This window comes from Salmo trutta, chromosome 16, assembly GCF_901001165.1.
Source record: "Salmo trutta chromosome 16, fSalTru1.1, whole genome shotgun sequence".
Classification (NCBI taxonomy): domain Eukaryota; kingdom Metazoa; phylum Chordata; class Actinopteri; order Salmoniformes; family Salmonidae; genus Salmo; species Salmo trutta.
This window is the reverse complement of record NC_042972.1, coordinates 60,941,294-60,962,735: the sequence shown is the minus strand read 5'-3', so window position 1 is coordinate 60,962,735 and position 21,442 is coordinate 60,941,294. Positions and strand designations below refer to the sequence as shown.

General features: G+C 40.4%; 2 protein-coding genes across 3 annotated transcripts; both read left to right on the top strand.

Annotated features, from left to right (window-relative positions):
- Nucleotides 1-605: 605 nt before the first annotated feature.
- LOC115151139 (vicilin-like seed storage protein At2g18540) lies at nucleotides 606-21,377 on the top strand. The gene is made up of 2 exons (XM_029695152.1): nucleotides 606-1,926; nucleotides 21,234-21,377. Exon 1 carries the CDS (start codon nucleotides 615-617, stop codon nucleotides 1,686-1,688), a length of 1,074 nt encoding a protein of 357 aa, XP_029551012.1. The 5' UTR covers nucleotides 606-614; the 3' UTR covers nucleotides 1,689-1,926; nucleotides 21,234-21,377.
- On the top strand, nucleotides 17,610-21,070 carry LOC115151140 (trichohyalin-like). 2 transcript variants are annotated; one of them, XM_029695153.1, is made up of 3 exons: nucleotides 17,610-17,921; nucleotides 19,353-19,893; nucleotides 20,936-21,070. In XM_029695153.1, the coding sequence occupies exons 1-3, from the start codon at nucleotides 17,690-17,692 to the stop codon at nucleotides 20,949-20,951; spliced, it is 789 nt and encodes a 262-aa protein (XP_029551013.1). In that variant the 5' UTR covers nucleotides 17,610-17,689; the 3' UTR covers nucleotides 20,952-21,070. The 2 variants fall into 2 exon arrangements, with proteins under 2 accessions (XP_029551013.1, XP_029551014.1); XM_029695154.1 differs by having other exon boundaries at nucleotides 20,929-21,070.
- Nucleotides 21,378-21,442: the final 65 nt, after the last annotated feature.

The window sequence follows — 21,442 nt, the reverse complement described above, 5'->3', positions numbered from 1 at the left end:
AGATGGAAGAGGAAGAACGAGAAGAAGATAGACAGAGAGAGATTGAAAGAAAGAGAAAGGAGAAGAGACAAAAAAATATGGAAAGAGAAGAAGAGAGACAGAGAGAGATTGAAAGAGAGAATGAAGAGGAACTATTTAAACAGAAGCAAATAGAGATGGAAGAGGAAGAAAGAGAAGAGAGACAGAAAGAAATCGATGAGAAAGAGAGACAGAGAGAGATTGGAGAGAAAGAGAGACGACAACAACAAGAGGAGAAAAAGAGAAAGTTTGAGAGAGATCAAGAAGAAGAAGATATATGGAAACAGAAGCAAATTGAGATGGAAGAGGAAGAAAGAGAGAGGGAGAAAGAGAGACAGAGAGAGATCAAAAGAAAGAGAATGGAGAAGAGACAAAAAAATATGGAAAGAGAGCAAGAGAGACAGAGAGAGATTGAAAGAGAGAATGAAGAAGAAAGATGTAAAAATAAGCAAATAGAGATGGAAGAGGAAGAAAGAGAAGAAGAGAGACAGAGAGAGATGGGAGAGAAAGAGAGACAACAACAACAAGAGGAGAAAAAGAGAAAGTTTGAGAGAAATCAAGAAGAAGAAGATATATGGAAACAGAAGCAAATTGACATGGAGAAGGAGGGAAAAGAGAGGGAGAAGAAGATACAGAGAAAGATAGAAGAGATACACAGACGACAACAACAAGAGGAGAGACAGAAACAAATGGAGAAAGAGAAAGAAAGGGAGAAAGACAATGAGAATCAGGGAGAGAAGGAATTAAAAGATCAGCAACAGAAAGAGATGGAGAAAGAAAATATGATTATGAGAGAGAGGGAGGAAGTAGGAAGAAGAAATGAGGGGCAGAATGAACTGGAGATAGAACAGGAGAGAGAGATGGAAGAAAAGCAGGAAGTGATTATTAAGAAAGCAGAGGAAGAGTACATGGAAAGAGAAGAGAGAGGAAAGGAAGTAAGCATGAAGAAAGATGTAGTAGTTAATGTTAAAGCTAAAGCACGGGAAGTCTTCAATAGACGTAAAGAGAGGAGGTTAGAAGTGTTGAAGGGGGAACGAGAACACATAGAAAGAGGACAACAAATCAGGAGGGAGAAGGAGGAAAGACGGCTGGAGATGGAAAGAAAACAGGAGAGGGCAAGACAACAAGAGGAGCAGGATAAAAAACGAGAGATTGGAATTGCCAGACAGAAAGAAATGTTCAGACTAAGAGAGGAGGAGAGGCAGAGAGAGGAAAAGAGAGAGGAGGAGAGAAAGAGAGCTATTGAAGGCCATTTAGCTTTAATCAGAGAGAGAGAGAACACCATAAAGGCAAACAAAAGAGAGGAGATGTCAGAAGAGGAAAGAAGAGAGATCCCTGGGAATTACAAGATGGGTGAGACAGAGAACAGTGAAGAGGAGGAGGAGAAGGAAGATGACAAGGAGGACATTCTCCCACCTGATAAAAGTATCCGAAGAAGAGCTGTGGACTGGGTGAATAAGAAGTGGGAGAAGAGGAACCTCAAAAAGATCGAGAGAACGTATCAGAGAGAGGCTAGGGAGGGCTTTAAGATCGTCCACCTAGGTAAGACCTGTTTTACCTCTGCTTATGACATCATCCTCTTTTGTCTCCTCTACACACATAAGTTCCAAGCCAGTCATCATGTTGCATCATTGTTTCAATATAAAACTACTGTCCAAAGAATATGTTAGCTGACATGGCTAATTGAGTGACTGACTGACATAACAAGAAAAATACTGCTGATGTAACAACCACGTTTTTAAATGATACCTTATGTCATCTACTAGTCTAACTCTCAAGACTAAGTAGAGACCCAGAAAGAGTTCCTAAAAAACACACACAAAAAAGGCTTTTGGGGGGGTCGGGGGTCCCCTAGTTGCCATGGAGCCCTAAGCTATCAAAAATGCCCTGGCACTATACAACGAATAGGTGCCATTTGGGACTCATGTTCAACTTAGGGTCAGGTCAATTCGGGATGGGAATTATTGCACTTTATTGACAAATTCCATGCCTTGCTCAATTGAAAAGATTAAAGAATCATTGAGCTCCAACTGTGTTTTCTATTCTTAATTCCCTGTGTCCATTACATTTAAGTTGATACCAGATCCACTAAGTTGAATGTGAACTCTACTTCTTCTCCCCTCCCAGCCTTCCCTGGACAACCAAGGGTAATATCCACCATGACCCGGGCAGAGAGAGAGAGGGAGAAGAGGAAGGAGCTGCTGAAGGATGAGGAGAGAAGGAAGAAGTTGGAGGATTTCAATAAGCAGTGGAGAGAGCAGTCCCTGCTTAAAAAAAGGACTCATCAGAATCTGAAGGAGGAGAGAGAGAGGATGAAGGAAAAGTACCTCGACCAGATGAATCTTGAGGCTGATGCTCAAATCAACACCCGGTGTCTAACCACCCAACACAGCCACGATTCCAACCACGGTCAGGCATTGCCGGGATGGGCCACAGGCCAACAGGTAAGCCAAGTTGGATCTGGAGATAGCCAGCAGGAGGGGCCAAGGAGGCAGCAGGCATGGGCAGAGAACCAGGAGGGGAGTTCGGAGAACCAGCAGGAGTGGCCAGAGAACCAACAGGGGGTGCCAGGGAGCCAGCAGCTAGAAGCTCCAGAAGAGGCTGAAACATCAGAGCCAACCTCCAAGAACAAGAAAAGGCCAAGCATCTGGAAGAGAATCAAGAGGAGGTAAATAATGTTTAAACATGTATTCATGTTTTACACTGTTAAAATATACATTGTCACTTTAAAAAGTGACATTATCCAAATGTGAGGGTTTAGTGTACATGCAACACACATGTAAATATATAGATACTTACCTGTCTCTGTGATGTCTTACAGCATTCCTGACGTGCTGTCTGCCTAGAGCTGGAACTCCATGAAGCCACAGTTCCACTGAGGTTACGTTGGTAATTAAAAGTGTCGCCCAATAATTCCTCCTCCTCTTCAAGTCATCAAGCCACATTTCCTCCACAAAACATTATATTCTCCTCAAGCCAGAAAGTATCCTCTTTATCAAGGCAACAAACCATCTAAGGTCAGTGACTCTCCTCCCCAGAGCAGAGATTCTCATCTTTATCCAAGTTGAATTCATCTCTGCTCACCACCTCTACTGTCCTAGAAAATATCCCCAAATGGACATGGTTTAAACAGAAGTCCTCCCCTCAGACCAGTGGCTCCACAGACCAGAGTTTCTCATCTTTATTCAAGTTGAACGCAACTCTGATCGTTTCCACCACCTCACCTGTTAAGGGGAGGTGCTGAAAAGGAGGTCTGGGAGGAGGTCTGCAGGTAGCCTGGACCGGACCGGTAGCAGCTAAGTTGCTGGCTCCATCCCCGGGCAGAGCTGCTCAAGTCAGGCCAGTGATGTTAGTTGATGTCATTTTTGTTAGCAAAGTTTCACACTTTAATAAAAGAAGTTATTAAAAAAGCAATATTGTTGTTACGGTGTGGATTGTTTTGTAATTTATTAGAATTGAAACATCCAGTAGTCATGGTAGATGTTAGACTTTCAATGAGACACCTAACATTCCATCAGTCTGACACAATGTGTAACATGTTATATTAGAGAGGAGTCCTCTATACACATAAATTGCACTATAACGGTGACAAACGGTGCCCACAAACAGTTGGGACAGCTTTATGTAGAACCTAACAGCAGAGCTTTCATTTCAGCACCATGGAGTGAATCCTTTTAAAAGAACATAGCTGATATGGCTGACTTGCTTAAACAAATGTGGTTTCTACTGACACTTGAGATGTACAAACATAAGGGGACAATGAGTGGATAACAGGCAATCCGTAATTTTGATTAAGACATTAATGAGAGAGCTAGCATGGACGTAGTCAATATAAGCATTTGTTCAGCACTTTTGAAATGTACAGTGACAGAATTTTGAACATGGACCGTTCTTACAGTATCTCCCTGTACACCAAGTCATAACTGCAGGATAAATAAAGAGGGCATATAAGCAGACAATGAAAGCTCTTACAATATTTGATGATTACCTCTCTCTAAAACAGGCTATAGTCTACAGGTGCACCAAGTCAGAGCAGTAGGCTAAGTTATGAGAGGGGAAAGGGACAAAATTATTAAGGTGAGGCACATGGGCTACTAACAGCTTACTACACAACATACACTTTGTATTACTTTCTTAGCTACAGTATACATATCTCCCTGGCATATTACATCATTTATAGAGCAGCATACAAGACATTTTTGGACTCACCTTGTTGTGCTGTGCTCACTTGAACAGGAAAGTGTCGCGGCGGTTTGTCATCAAAATTTGTCATCAAAGTCTGGCATTTTCTGGATTTATGGTGCTTTCAAGACAATTGGGAACTAATAAAAAACAAGGTTGAATCATGAAGTCAGTGATCTTCAGGTCAGAGCACAAGAAAGAGGCCCGAGTTCCCGACTTGGAATTCCGAGTTGAATGACCGTTCAAAACTTGTTTTCCCAGTCGGAGTTCCCAGTTGTCTTGAACTCACTGAAGTCTAAGATTTCCCAGTTCCGAGTTTCCAGTTGTTTTGAATGCGGCAGGAGTCATGCTGAATAGCAGGCTAGTGATTGCTTTGTTTAGCTTGTAGTTAGCCACTGTTTCCTTCCAAACCACCCATTGTTGAATTTGCGATTTCCAACTTGTTGTGTAATGTTTATGTCCAAGGGTTGATGAGCACCGATACATTTAATCTATAATTTCTCTTCATAATTTCTCTTCAAATGACAAGGAAAAAGAAAGAAAGCAAAAACATACCATGTCTGCTCCGCCCCACCTGCCCTGAACGACGGCTCGCCACTAACAATACTATAATCAAAGATGATTCTATGATGAATACATTATTATTAAAAGATGAGCTCACCGTTTTTATTGGTGAATCAAAATTGGATGATTCAATCATACAGTGTTTTACAGCGGTGAAGTTAGCTTTATATTAAAGATTCAGACTTTGCTCTTCAATACCTCTTCAACGGAACATGCAAGGATGACTAGGCTACTGGGGGCGGCAGGTAGCCTAGTGGTTAGAGTGTTGAGCCAGTAACCGAAAGGTTGCTAGATAGAATCCCCGAGCTGACAAGGTAAAGATCTGTCATTCCTCCCCTGAACAAGGCAGTTAACCTACTGTTTCTAGGCCGTCATTGCAAATACAAATTTGTTCTTAACTCAATTGCCTAGTTAAATAAAGGTTAAATAAATAAAAAATATATATACATTTAATATTCTAAATCGGCTGACGATAGTGAATAAGTTAAACCCCTTGTTTTTCCAATTCGGTGTCATATTTCCTTTTTGGAGGTGAAATGTAGATTAAAATGTGCTATCCTCTGTGTAATATTCATATGTGAATACATACTGAATTATAATTGGATGCATTTTACCGCCGTATCCTACTGTGCAGTGATTGGTTAAGACCACCCAGACGGTTAGGGCATTGTCAGGTGATCGTGGTTGGAGATAGGCGAACATGTAGTTGTAGCTAGCTAATAAAGAGTTATGTTAAGAAACATCCTGTAGTTCTGCGTTTTATTATTTGTACAAAGCGCACAAAACAAGACACTCTGCTCAGAGGGTTAAGGAACCGTCTTAAAACTGCAATGCATACAATTGTCTGTAAATGAAAAATATCAATACCTTCTCAACTACATGACATAGTGATCTCAAACAAATTTGACACGGTAAGGAGACCTCTTCTCTCGAATGCAATTAGTTACATTTTTTTACTTCTATAAAATCTACAAAATGTAAAATAAATCACTTTACATAAACAAATCTTAATTTAAACATCAATATCTTCCACCCCATAAGACTTTCGTGAATACAACCAACTGTTATTGGTTTAGGGACGTCATGCCTCCAATTAACAGCAATTTGTGTTGTATTTGTTGACTTTGGATACTTTTTTACAAATGTTAATTAAATTTTCATGAATAATACTTTAAATTGTCAATAGATTCCAGCCCATGTGACATTAATGAGTAAAACGAACTGTGATTGCTTCAGGGACCTCATCCTTCCAATCAATAGCAAATACTTTGTATTTTTTTACTTTGGTGATATTCTACCATCTTAAATTGACTTTACATTAAAGATACTTCCTTAAAACGTCAATAGCTTCCACCCTATGTTACTTTAATGAATACAAACAACTGTCATTGGTTCAGTAACCTCATCCCACTAATAAACGTCAATTACTTTTGTATATTTTTTACTTAAATTTTTTTTAATAAATTTGAATTGACTTTACCTGAAAAATGTTTCCCTAAAACTTCAGTAGCTTCCACCCCATATTACTTTTATGAATACAACAAACTGATATTGGTTCATGGACCTCTTCCTTCCAATCCATGGCAATTACGTTTGGACGTTTTGACATTACAAATTTAGTCAAATTGAAAACAGTATTGGTATTGTTGAATTAGGTTTTCATAATAGCAAGCTAGGACTGATGGTTTGGTTATCTAAACTAGCAAGTATGTTTGTTTGGTTACCAAGGCAACTACTGTAGCTATCTAGTAAACTTGCTAGCTACTTCAGTGGATGTTGAACACATTTCTACTGGCAAATGTGTTAAATTATAGCCATGGTATTAAAGGGAAAATCAACTATAATCAACAGTGGGGCGGAGGGTAGCCTAGTTGTTAGAGCGTTGGACTGGTAACCGAAAAGTTGCAAGATCGAATCCCCGAGCTGACAAGGTACAAATCTGTCATTCTGCCCCTGAACAAGGCAGGAACACTGTTCCTAGGCCGTCATTGAAAATAAGAATTTGTTCTTAACTGACTTGCCTTGTTTTCTCTAGGGTAGGGGGCAGTATTTTGACGTCTGGATGAAAGGCGTGCCCAATTAAACTGCCTGCTACTTAGGCTCTGAAGGTAGGATATGCATATTATTAGTAGATTTTGATAGAACCACTCTGAAGTTTCTAACACTGTTTGAATGATGTCTGTGAGTATAACAGAACTCATATGGCAGGCAAAACCCTGAGAAAAATTGTTTTCTCTAGGGCTTCTACTGTGAATGACAGTCAATTCAACCAGGTCTGGCTGAGTGCCATTAGATCATTCATGCGTCAGCGGGAGGTGATTTCTTTTTCCTTTCTGAAGACAAAGGATTTGTCCGGTTGGAATATTATTGAAGATGTATGATAAAAACATCCTAGAGATTGATGCTATATATCATTTGACATGTTTCTACAAACTGTAGTATAACTTTTTTGACTTTTCGTCTCAACAAAATGCGCGAACATAGCGCATTTGGATAACTCAACTGAAGGCGCGAACAAAAATGAGGTATTTGGACATAAATATGGAGCTTATCGAACAAAACAAACATTTCTTGTGGAAGTGGGAGTCCTGGGAGAGCATTCCGATGAAGATCAGCAAAGGTAAGTGATTCATTTTAGCTGTATTTCTGGTTTTTGTGACGCCTCTCCTTGCTTGGAAAATGGCTGTGTGGTTTTTCTTGTCAAGGTGATGTGCTAACATAATCTAATGCTATGCTTTCGCCGTGAAGCCTTTTTGAAATCGGACAATGTGGTTGGATTAAGGAGAAGTGTATATTTAAAATGGGATATAATAGTTGTCTGTTTGAGAAATTGGAATTATGTGATTGTTGTTGTTTTGAATTTGGCGCTCTGCTATTTCACTGACTGTTGAATAGTGTGTCCCGCAGGTGGGGCGGTCAAGTCCCACATACCCAAGAGAGGTTAAATAAAGGTAAAAAAAACTTTAAAAACTCAGGGCTTTATGGGTTCTCTGGAAAATAATGCAAGTCCATGGAAGGTCAGTTCCACAGTGTTCATTATTTACCATAGAACACATAGTCCCTCGTTGATTATCCCTTACATAACTTTATGAGCTGGATTTGCCTTCTTAGCAACAGTGGAAGCTGCTGAGGAAACGACGGCTCATAATAATGGTTGGAATGGAGTCAATGGAGTGGTATCAACCCATCAAAGATGTGGTTTCCATGTGTTTGATACCACTCAATTGACTTCATTCCAGACATTATTATGAGCTGTCCTCCCCTCAGAAGCCTCCACTGCTTTGCAATTAGTTTGTTCGTTTTCAGTTGTTAGCATTTAGCCAACAACGTCTAAGTGAATTTGCTATCAGTTTGTGCTAATCTGTTAGCATTCTGGTAATAGATGCCCACAGGCTTTTCTTGTGTTTTTAGCATCCCCTCATGTGCTATGCTGGTAGTACTGTAAATCCCGGTATGAGAGAAGGAAGGTATGACAATATGAAAATCTGGATACCGCCCAAGCCTAATTACCACACCTACCACAACTACCAAACTGACCTACCACAACTACCACACCTACCTACCACAACTACCAAACCTACCTACCACAACTACTACACCTACCTACTACAACTACCACACCTACCTACCACAACTACCAAACCTACCTACCACACCTACCTACCACAACTACCAAACCTACCTACCACAACTACCACACCTATGTACCACAACTACCACACCAACCTACCACAACTCCCACACCCACCAACACCACACCTACAAAACCTACCATCCCCAAACCTACCTACCACACCTACCTACCAAAACTACCACACCTACCTATCACAACTACTACACCAACCTACATATCACAACTACCACAACTAACTACCATCATACATACCATCACCACAACTATCACACCTACCATTACCACAAATACCATACTATAATTACTTCACCACACCTACCATTATTTCACCTGCCATCACCTACCATTATCACATCTACCATAACCACACCTACCATACCTACCGTCACCACACCTACCATCACCACACCTACAATCCCTATACTTACCATCACCACAACTACCAAACTGACCTACCACAACTACCTACCACAACTACCACACCTACCTACCACAACTACCAAACCTACCTACCACAACTACTACACCTACCTACTACAACTACCACACCTACCTACCACAACTACCAAACCTACCTACCACACCTACCTACCACAACTACCAAACCTACCTACCACAACTACCACACCTATGTACCACAACTACCACACCTACCTACCAAAACTACCACACCTACCTATCACAACTACTACACCAACCTACATATCACAACTACCACAACTACCACACCTAACTACCATCATACATACCATCACCACAACAATCACACCTACCATTACCACAAATACCATACTATAATTACTTCACCACACCTACCATCATTACACCTGCCATCACCTACCATTATCACATCTACCATAACCACACCTACCATCACCACACCTACAATCCCTACACTTACCATCACCACACCTACCATAATTACACCTAACATACCTACCATCTCCACACCTATCACACCTAACATCACCACACCTACCATTGTAAATGTGGATGGTATGCTGCTTCATTCAATGATTACGGTATTGCAGAAGGTAGAGTAGCCTATAGTCTACATTAATAACGTCATTGAATGTGTTATAGTATCGTTTATATAATTGATGAATGAAATTGTAAATAGATCATTTCACTTATAATTCACTGTATCACAATTCCAGTGGGTCAGAAGTTTACATACACCTAATTGAATGAGCCTTTAAACTGCTTGGAAAATTCCAGAAAGTTATGTCATGGCTTTAGAAGCTTCTGATAGGCTAATTGGCATCATTTGAGTCAATTGGAGATATACCTGTGGATGTATTTCAAGGCCTACCTTCAAACTCAGTACCTCTTTGCTTGACATCATGGGAAAATCAAAAGAAATCAGCCAAGACCTCAGAGAAAAATTGTAGACCTCCACAAGACTGGTTCATCCTTGGGAGCAATTTCCAAATGCCTGAAGGTACCACGTTCATCTGGACAAACAATAGTATGCAAGTATAAACACCATGGGACCACGCAGCCGTCATACCGCTCAGGAAGGAGACGCATTCTGTCTCCTAGAGATTAACATACTTTGGTGTGCAAAAAGTGCAAATCAATCCCAGAACATCAGCAAAGGACCTTGTGAAGTAGCTGGAGGAAACATGTACAAGAATATCTATAACCATAGCAAAACGAGTCCTATATCGACATAACCTGAAAGGCCGCTCAGCAAGGAAGAAGCCACTGCTCCAAAACCGCCATAAAACGCCAGACTACGGTTTGCAACTGCACATGGGGACAAAGATCGTACTTTTTGGAGAAATGTCCTCTGGTCTGATGAAACAAAAATAGAACTGTTTGGCCATAATGACCATCGTTATGTTTGCAGGAAAAAGGGGGAGGCTTGCAAGCCGAAGAACACCATCCCAACCGTGAAGCACGGGGGTTGCAGCATCTTGTTGTGGGGGTGTTTTGCTGCAGGAGGGACTGGTGCACTTCACAAAATAGATGGAATCATGAGGAAGTGAAATTATGTGGATATATTGAAGCAACAACTCAAGACATCAGTCAGGAAGTTAAAGCTTGGCTGCAAATGGGTCTTCCAAATGGACAATGACCCCAAGCATACTTCCAAAGTTGTGGCTGAGTGGCTTAAGGACAACAAATTCAAGGTATTGAGTGGCCATCACAAAGCCCTGACCTCAATCCTTTAGAACATTTGTGGGCAGAACTGAAAAAGCGTGTGCGAGCAAGGAGGCCTACAAACCTGACTCAGTTACACCAGCTCTGTCAGGAGGAATGGGACAAAATTCACCCAACTTATTGTGGGAAGCTTGTGGAAGGCTACCCGAAACATTTGACCCAAGTTAAACAATTTGAAGGCAATGCTACCAAATACTAATTGATTGTATGTAATAAAATAAAACCTGAAATAAATCATTCTCTGTCCTATTATTCAGACTTTTCACATTCTTAAAATAAAGTGGTGATCGTAACTGACCTAAGACAGGGAATCTTTACTTGGATTAAATGTCAGGAATTTTGAAAAACGGAGTTTAAATGTATTTGGCTATGGTGTATGTAAACTTACGACTTCAACTGTACATACCCCAGTGCCCATCTCATTGCAATATGATCCATCCAAGGCCTCAGCTGGACGCCTAAAATGTGAAAATGTAAACAAGATGCTCATCACCACACCTACCAAACCTATCAACCACAACTACCATCACACCTATCACACCCACCATCACCACACCCACCATACCTACCACCACCACACTTACCATCATACATACCATCACCACACCTATCACACATACCATCACCCCACCTACCATCACCCCAACTACCACACCTACCATCACTACACATACAATCACTACACTTACCATCACCACACCTACCATCATTACACCTACCATCCCTACCATCACCACACCTACCATCATTACACCTACCATCCCCACCATCACCACACCTACCACACCTACCATCATCACACCTACCAGCCCTACCATCACCATACCTACCATTGTAAATGTGGATTGGTATGCTGCTTCATTCACTGACTACGGTATTGTAGAAGGTAGATACAGGAGTAGCCTATAGTCTACAACAATAATGTCCTTGAATGTGCTATGGTATAATTTATTTACAGTTTTTTACAATCGCTAGGACCCATTTCTCAATACTTAGGTCACTTTTTCAAAACTTTTCACACAGTTCTAACCAACTTTCAGCTTGGCACAGCAGTTCATTTCACATCCAAAATGCACTAAAACTACCAAAACACTTCATACATGTCTCAAATCAACTCATTCTTCCATAACACTAACAAAGGTTGTCACCCAACAAGCACACGTTGTCACTCATAAAACAACCACCTAAACAACACTAACAACAGGTAGCATTACACAATGTTTTCTTTTGTCAAATTTTACAAAACAAGAATGACACCTCTCTATTGTTTAGAATTCACTGCAGTATATGTTACAGGAATGAATCAGACATGATGCAATATGCTTCAATATGTTTTAGGGCATTTTATGGCATTGAGTGACTCCAAAAATACAAGAATTTGTATATACACCATCTACCGATACAGATACAGTAGCAATGCTAGTCAACCCTGTCTTCTGCATTTAACCACAGGTTCTCATCCACATCACATCTTATGTCATCTTGGGCAATACACATTTGATCATGTGGATGGTGGTCATAAGCCTCCCACCTCCATGAGGAAAATAATTCCTCTATGGGGTTGAGGAATGTAGAGTAAGGTGGTAGGAAAATCGACACCATCCTGGGATGGGCTGCAAACCCTTCTGTGACTGCACGGGAGTGGTGAAATGCCACATTGTCCCATACAATTACAAACGTTGACCGATTTCGCCTCACTGAAACCCTTTCCTCACCTGGCACAACCCTTCCATAGAGGTCATCCAGGAATGAAATGAGGCCCAATTATCGGTTTGTGTAACAGCAAAAGCCCGGGACATCCACTGTGGCTCTTTTCCCAATCACATTTCTTCCTCGCCGCAAAGATGAATATGTGGGGTGTTTGCCTGGCTTCAATCTCCATGACTCTCTAAAATAAATCCACAAGGCAACATAAGAGTTAGGCTATTACGGTAGTTTACATTATACCTAAAAACATGCCATTGTGTGCATCTGCCCTGTTTGGTTTTGTTCAAAACCAGTTGTGTATTTTATAGTCCTCTTACCTGGACATATTGGTTCCTGAGTTGCTTGACTCGATCAGAGTTCCTCTCAAAGGGGACAGTTTACAATTGCTTCATCCTGACTTGATGTTGTTTCAGGACTCTAGAAATAGTTGTCATGCTTACATTGTGAATATATCCAAATGTAATGTTGTCTGCCAACACTGTCCCGAATATCTGTGAGTTTTATGCCATTGTTTCTGAATACCATATCAAAGTTGCAGTTTCCTGCACAGCAGTGAAAATCCTACCTCTCCCGCCTGTGGGGGGTAACTGTTTGGTCCTATGCAGAAATACAAAAATTACACACAAATGGGTTTGGAGGCTTTGCTCAATTTACTTTACTTCTGTAATGTGCAGTTCAGTCAGATGCCCTTGCAGAATGCACATCTTACTATTGTTTTGCCGGAAATTTCTCACGATAGATGCCACTGTTGACCGTTGCAGATTTGGCTGCACTCTCAGACTAGCCTCTCTCATTGATAGACCATGATTTATTACATTGTCAATTATAGTAGCCCTAATCTCATCTGAGACTACAACTCTTGATCTTCCTCTCAGTCTTCTTCCACCACGCGTACGTACTCCTCTCCCTCTCCCAGCCACTCTTCTTCCTCTGTCAGCCACTTCTCTATATCTGGCTGGGTCCATGTTTACATTACAGTACAGCATTATTCCTAAGATGTCCCCTTTTGTATAGATGGTAATGAAATTGAAAGACTAACAATTGGGTAGGTGTTCAGCTACAATGGGAACCATCTGTGGTTGGTCTAATTTGGAATATATTTCAATATGGTATTACTATCTTATTTAATTTTGTGTTATGTTAGGTTTTGAACTTAAGTTTAACAGTTTTGAAAAGAGTAAGTAAACATGTGCAAATTGGCCTGTAGGGACATAGAGTTTTGGTGGTGGTTGTGTCTGAGTGAGAAAAGAATTCATGAAATTTGAAAGATGTAGTCATTGAATGCATTTTGTGCCAAAGCAATGAAAAATGATCCATACTCTTGGTTTGATGACCAGAGGAGAAAGAAAACAGTTATGAGCTGAACAGTATGCCAGTGGAAGGGAGGACAGTACCAGGTGACCCAATTGTGGTTTGTGACTATTATGATATCCCATTTTAGCCAATTAGTTGCAGTAATTCTGTTACAGATTTTTTGGTAATAAATCACTTAATAATTCACAAACAAAATATACATCAGAAAAATCAGTAGAACTAATTGTTAGCTCTACCATTACTTGTTACTTCTGTGAACTTTCATTATCCTCCCTCTCCACAAAGAAAAATGTGAAAATATCTAATATCTAATATAAGTTATGTGGGTTTTTGGTAACGGAATTCTAAGGCACAAGGGAATATTTCTGAAACTTAAAGAAGGTTAACTCTTTCTCCAAACCCAAATGTAAGTGTTGATATTAGTAGTCAGGGGTCTTTACGTCAACATGATTCTGTTTTTATGTAGTTCTGATATTGGACCTTTTAAGACTTTTTCTGGAAGATGTTTTCTAATATCCCTTTTCCATGTTTACCCAGAAATCAAAGCCTTCACTGGTTGAAAAATGTATCTAGAATCACATTTCCCCAAAATATAGACTCTTAGATTTCATTTGACACCAAATTCCACATGCTCATGTGAACAGAGGTATGGATGATTAGTTGACCAGCGGTACAAAGTGGACTGGATCTAGGTGAACTATGTGGAGGGTCTTCCAGGGACAGTACAGTACAGACTGAGAAGCTAATGTAACAGGGTTGGTTATGTTTTTTTAAATTATTATTATGAACACAACAAATACAACAACAAAAAATAAATATACAAACAAGAGTACAAAACATATTAGACATTATTATTACTACATATCAAGATTAATTTTCAATTTGTTAAATACTTTTATGGTGCGTATTGCTTTTTTGTTTTTACATTTACTGATCATTTCAAAATAATATTTCAAATCCATCTTAAATAATGTGAAAAGGGGTTTGTTCTCTGCCCACTTCATTTTATGGGCAAAAAATCTTCCATGAAATCATAAAAATCATACTATCTTTTGTGGTTAATTGTCCATCTGACGACCTCTCCATTTCTTTCCTTTTGGTTCTGGTCGTGGCAGTTTCCATGTACGTTCGACAAGCTAGTTTTTGAGCTAGCTAGCATATCAGATACTGTTGTCGCAAACTTCGTTTTAGAGGTGAATAACTTGCAGAAAGTAATCAATTACTTTGGTAAATAAACTAAACCATATACATGCAGCGTTTTATGACCGTATAAATAATCCAATGGTTATAATTGGGTAAAGAAATCCAATAATTCCTTCAGCTACCAAAACAAATGATCTGCATTGACCGCCATCTTGCGCGCCTTTTCCAGGGTTCGTTATGTTTCCACTTGCCTCTAAAGAAAGGCGAATTTAATGTTCAAGCATTCTTATTGGTTGGTTCAACTCTGATGACAATAAGGCGCGATGTGATTGGCCCGCTTGCAGACAGGGGGAGATCGGGAACGTCATGTCTTCCCAGTCTGAAAATGTGATGCAAGGGGTAGGTGACGTTGTGAATACTATTTTATATTTTACAATGTGTACAAGTTTGCTGTACGTTGGTGATTTATACATGTGTGGGTATATGGTACCTGTTAGGGATTGAGGGGCTTTCTGGGATGTACTTTGGTATATGATTGCTGTAAATATGTGTGTTAGCTAGCATGCACCGATGTAATGGTCACATGAGCTCACTGCTAACACAGTTGTTTTCATGCTACAGATTTTACCATCGACAGCCATCAACATCATTAAGCCCTGCACAACTAACGCGCTGTTAACCATTTAACAACAGGTATTTACACATGTTATTTTTTGTATTTTGTTCGCCCAGTATGAAAATGTGATGCAAGGGATTTTACCATCGACAGCCATCAACATCATTAGGCCCTGCACAACTAACGTGTAGTTACCTATTTAATAACTAATGCTCAACTGGGACCACTGGCCGTGGTGATTTATTAGGACAAAACACAATGCAAGGAGAGTAAGATTAACATCTGTTACACTAACAACAGTGTAGTTTACGCAACTCATTCACACTATCATGATTATTGTTTAGAGAGAAGATCTGCACAAGGGCATAAAGTGTAAGATATAGCAAGAGAGGACAATATGGTGCAAGGTAGCCAAAGTGGAATCAAAAGTCATAGGCCTAATCATCAATCAAATATGAAATATAAAACCAAAATATAATCTACATATAAAGACATGTCATCTACATGTGTTATAGAATAGCTCCCTTCTCACATCCCAGGTCATGTTTGGACTGGAACGTGACAACTCAACGGGCTATGCGCATCTCGCCAATAGCCTACAGACAACTTTCCTGAGTGCAATGTGATTAATGTGACAGATATGTACAGTATAATAAGCATAGTGAAGAAGGTAAATATCCCACCTCTGACACACAGCAGAGACATCGCTGCTGAGATTTCCCCTGGAGCAAGAGTCCCTCAACAATTTAAAAACACTCATTGCGTTTCAATGAATGTGCTCCCCAAACGCTTGTTGCATCGGTAACTATCCTCCCTCCCTTGGGACATTCAGCGGATGGATGATGCGCCGCTGCCATTTACTTGGATGAGAGGTTGGACGAACGCTCCTCCAGCTCACGATACGCAATGGTGGAGAACTACAGTGTGGTGATGTGTCGTTCACGAACGAACGGCTCTTTTTGAACGGATCTTTTTGTTGAACGTCGGGAACCGAAATGCATCGGTGAAAGATCCATTCATCTGGCTCTCTGATTTGCATACTGCTACTACTGCTTGTTGAGCTCAGATCAACGTTTTTCTGCAGATAAATTACAACATCATTGTCTAATCATCATATACCATAAAGATTGATTTTAAACAGTGTTTGACATGCTTCTAAGTACAGTAATGGAACATTTTGACTTTTCGTCTCTGGTACCGCGCTCGCGCATTATGCCTTTGGATAGTGCTCTGAACTCACGAGTAAAATGGAGGTATTTGGACATAAATATGTATTATTTCGAACAAAAACAACATTTCTTGTGGAAGAAGCAGTCCTGGGAGTGCGTTCTGACGAAGATCAGCAAAGGTAAGATAATATTTCTAATACTAATTCTGAGTTTAGGTTGCGCCGAACTTGGCGGGTGTCTGTATAGCTCGCTGTGATGGCTGAGCTATGTACTCAGAATATTGAAAAATGTGCTTTCTCCGTAAAGCTATTTTAAAATCTGACAAAGCGGTTGCATCCAGGAGTAGTCTATCTATAATTCTTTTAAAATAATTTGTATATATTTTGTCAAAGTTTATGATGAGTATTTTTGTAAATTGATGTGACCATTCAACGGAAGTTTTGGTGGGAATACATTTTCTGAACATCACGCGCCAATGTAAAATACTGTTTGTGGATATAAATATGAACTTTATCGAACAAAACATACATGTATTGTGTAACATAATGTCCTAGGAGTGTCATCTGATGAAGATTGTCAAAGGTTAGTGCTTCATTTAGCTGTGTTTTGGGTTTTATTGACACATATCCTTGCTTGGAAAATGGCTGATTATTTTTGTCTATGTACTCTCCTAACATAATCTAATGTTTTGCTTTCGCTGTAAAGCCTTTTGGAAATCGGACAATGTGGTTACATCAAGGAGAAGTGTATCTTTAAAATGGTGTAAAATAGTTGTATGTTTGAGAAAGTTGAATTATGACATTTTGTTGTTTTTGAATTTGCAGCCCTGATATTTCACTGGCTGTGTCCCGCAAGTGGGACGCTAGGTCCCACGTAGCCCTGAGAAGTTAACCCAACCCTAGGTCCTGAACCTAACCTTAATTTATCTCAACCCCTATGCCTTTCTTCTGCTGGTTGAATATACACTTCCATATTAACATCATTACTGTTGTTGTTTATAACTATATCTGTGCAGGTTGTAAATAATTGCATTAGAGCAACATTTGTAGGAGTAATTACTACAAGCATAAATTTCAGAGGCAACATTGTTGTAACATCACAAATTGAATTGGGAATTTCGTTTAGCTCTAATCGGGGAGAGAGAGAAGATAAATAGAGGCAAACAAAAGAGAGGAGATGGCAGAAGAGGAAAGAAGAGAGATCCCTGGGAATTACAAGATGGGTGAGACAGAGAACAGTGAAGAGGAGGAGAAGGAAGATGACAAGGAGGACATTCTCCCACCTGATAAAAGTATCCGAAGGAGAGCTGTGGACTGGGTAAATAAGAAGTGGGAGAAGAGGAACCTCATAAAGATTGAGAGAACGTATCAGAGAGAGGCTAGGGAGGGCTATAAGATCGTCCACCTAGGTAAGACCTGTTTTCCCTCTGCTTATGACCTCATTCTCTTTAGTCTCCTCTACACACATAAGTTCCACACCAGTCATCATGTTGCATCATTGTTTCAATATAAAACTACTGTCCAAAATGGTCAAGTTGATCTGGTATCAACTTAAATGTAATGTACACAGGGAATTTAGAATGGAAAACTCAACTGGATCTCAATTACCCTGGTCTAAAGTAGTGCATCATAGCCTTTTGGGGCCCTAAGAAACATTTTGTTCAGGTTTTTGACTACAATTCCTCCAAATCTACACTTTGCAATGGGGCGTAGAGAACATGTTGCAGTTTTTAAACAAGTTTGCTGCAATTCTACACATTTTCCCATGGGGTGGAGAGAAGAATTAACCGTTTCAAAGCTAATTTCCTTCAATTCTACACCTTTTGCCATGAGGTTGAAAGAAAATGTTGGCAGTTTTGAATCTAACACCATGCCCAAACGCGTCCGCATGCGCCACCGTGCGCAAATTGATTTTGTCCCCCCACACCAAACGCAATCACGACACGCAGGTTGAAATATCAAAACGAACCCTGAACCAATTATATTAATTTGGGGACAGGTCAAAAAGTATTAAACATTTATGGCAAATTAGCTAGCTAACTTGCAGTTTCTAGCTAATTTGTCCAGGGATATAAACGTTGAGTTGTTATTTGACCTGAAATTGTCCTCTACTTGAAAATGAATCCACACATAAAACGGTCATCTGAATCGTTTCTTTTTTGGACTTTATATGGCGATTGGCATCTAACTTTCATAATAAGGTGTATTACCACAACCGACCGACTTCAGTTCATCTTTCAATCACCCACGCGGGTATAACCAATGAGGAGATGGCACGTGGGTTTATGCTTCTGAAAGCCAATGAGGAGATGGGAGAGGCAGGACTTGCATCGCGTTCGCCGTCACAAATAGAAACAACTTCTATTTTCGTGCTTGGAAACGCACGTGCGAGCAGTGTGGGTGCAATGATTTAATAACATGTATGTCTACATTTATTTTGCAACGCTCGCACACACAATGCGTCCGGTTTGGGTAGTGTGTAATTCTACACATTTTGTCATGATTTATGTCATGTTAAGATGCAATCTGAATGAAAGTGACTAACACGATCAATGGTAGCCCCTAGTTGCCATGGAGCCCTAAGTCATCGCATATGCCTAGGGCCGGCCCTGGCATGGCACTATACAAGAATAAGTGCCATTTGGGACTCACATGTTAAACTTACGGAAGGGAGGTATTGCACTTTATTGACAAATTCCATGCCTTGCTCAATTGAAAAGATTAAAGAATCATTGAGCTCCAACTGTGTTTTCTATTCCTAATTCCCTGTGTCCATTACATTTAAGTTGATACCAGATCCACTAAATTGAATGTGAACTTTACTTCTTCTCCCCTCCCAGCCATCCCTGGACAACCAAGGGTAATATCCACCATGACCCGGGCAGAGAGAGAGAGGGAGAAGAGGAAGGAGCTGCTGAAGGATGAGGAGAGAAGGAAGAAGTTGGAGGATTTCAATAAGCAGTGGAGAGAGCAGTCCCTGCTTAAAAACAGGACTCATCAGAAACTGAAGGAGGAGAGGATGAAGGAAAAGTACCTGGAGCAGATGAATCTGGAGGCTGATGCTCAAATCAACACCCGGTGTCTAACCACCCAACACAGCCACGATTCCAACCACGGTCAGGCATTGCCGGGATGGGCCACAGGCCAACAGGTAAGCCAAGAGCCTGTTGGATCTGGAGATGGCCAGCAGGAGGGGCCAAGGAGGCAGCAGGCATGGGCAGAGAACCAGGAGTGGAGTTCAGAGAACCAGCAGGAGTGGCCAGAGAACCAACAGGGGGTGCCAGAGAGCCAGCAGCTGGAAGCTCCAGAAGAGGCTGAAACATCAGAGCCAACCTCCAAGAACAAGAAAAGGCCAGGCATCTGGAAGAGAATTAAGATGGGGTAAAGAATGTTTAAAAATGTATTCATGTTTTACACTGTTGATATATATGTTTTCACTTTAAAAAGTGATGTCTTACAGCATCCCAGCTGAGAGCTGGAACTCGACGTAGCCACAGTACCACTGAGGCCCACTTCTCTACTCAATCTTTACTAATGATTTACCTTCACTAATGAACAAAGCAAGAGTGGTCATGTATGCTGATGATTCTACAATGTATAGCACAGCATCAGAATGTAATGAGCTAACAAATGTACTGAGTACTGTCCAGTTATACGGTCAATCCCTGGTTCTATCACACTTAGAGTACTGTCCAGTTATATGATCATCTGCAGCAAAGAAAGATATAAAAAGCTCCAAATGGCTCAAAACAGGGCTGCCAGATTAGCTCTTCATTGCTCAGAACAGGGCTGCCAAATTAGCTCTTCATTGCTCAGAACAGGGCTGCCAGATTAGCTCTTCATTGATCTATCCATATGAATAATATCCAAATGCATCAGAATCTCTCATGGCCTCATGTTGAAAACAAATTACTATCCAGTCTTCTGATTTTCTTTAGGAATGTTATCTTTCAGGCCAGTTAGTTTATATTAGCAACACACATAACCACCAAACCAGACAGGCAAATTCAGGGCAGCTAAAACAACCCAATCCAAGGACAAATCAATTTAAATCTACAGTTTTATAAAGAGCCATAGCTGAATGGAACTCTTTACCAATCCATATTTCTCAGGCAAAAAGTAAATACCCCTTCAAGAAGAAAATAAAATAACATCTAATGCAATAGACCATATGACTGGACAGGAAATAGAAATCATCAACTGAATGTTAAATGTGTTTCCTGTCAGGTGTTTTAATTGTATGTATTGTCTACTTGTTGAATGTTTGTGAAGTCTTGATTTGTGGTTGTTTGTAATGTCTTGTTAATTGGTGTTGGACCCCAGGAAGATCAGCGAGCGTTACGGCGTTAGCTAATGGGGATCCTAATAAAAATGACGTTATATTAGAGAGGAGTCATCTATACACATCTATTTTAGACCATAGACCTTGTCCCACCTGATAAAAGTATCCGAAGGAGAGCTGTGGGCTGGGGGAACAAGAAGTGGGAGAAGAGGAACCTCAAAAAGATAGAGAACATATCAGAGAGAGGCTGAGAAGGGCTATAAGATCATCAACAAAGGTAAGTCCCGTTTTCCCTCTGTTCATAACGTTTAAGTTGATACCAGAGTAAGTTGAGACCCTGTAATATTTCCTAACAAATAGACACCCAAAATGTTTTTTGGGGGGGGCCACTAGTGGCCATGGGGCCCTAAGCGATCGCATATGCCTATACAAAGAATAGGTGCCATTTGGGACTCATGTTCAACTTAGGGTCAGGTCAATTCGGGATGGGAATTATTGCACTTTATTGACAAATTCCATGCCTTGTTCAATTGAAAAGAGTAAAGAATCATTGAGATCAAACTGGGGTTTCTATTCTTAATTCTGTGTCCATTACATTCCAGATGCCCAGAGAGCCAGCAGGGGAAGCCAGCAGGGGAAGCCAGCAGG

Bases quoted from the DNA above. Each gene is read 5' to 3' on its own strand.
- LOC115151140 (XM_029695153.1), top strand. From the start codon at position 17,690: ATGGCAGAAGAGGAAAGAAGAGAGATCCCTGGGAATTACAAGATGGGT. The intron at 17,922-19,352 runs GTAAGACCTGTT...CTCCCCTCCCAG, and splicing joins CTATAAGATCGTCCACCTAG to CCATCCCTGGACAACCAAGG.
- LOC115151139 (XM_029695152.1), top strand. From the start codon at position 615: ATGGAGAAGGAGGGAAAAGAGAGGGAGAAGAAGATACAGAGAAAGATA.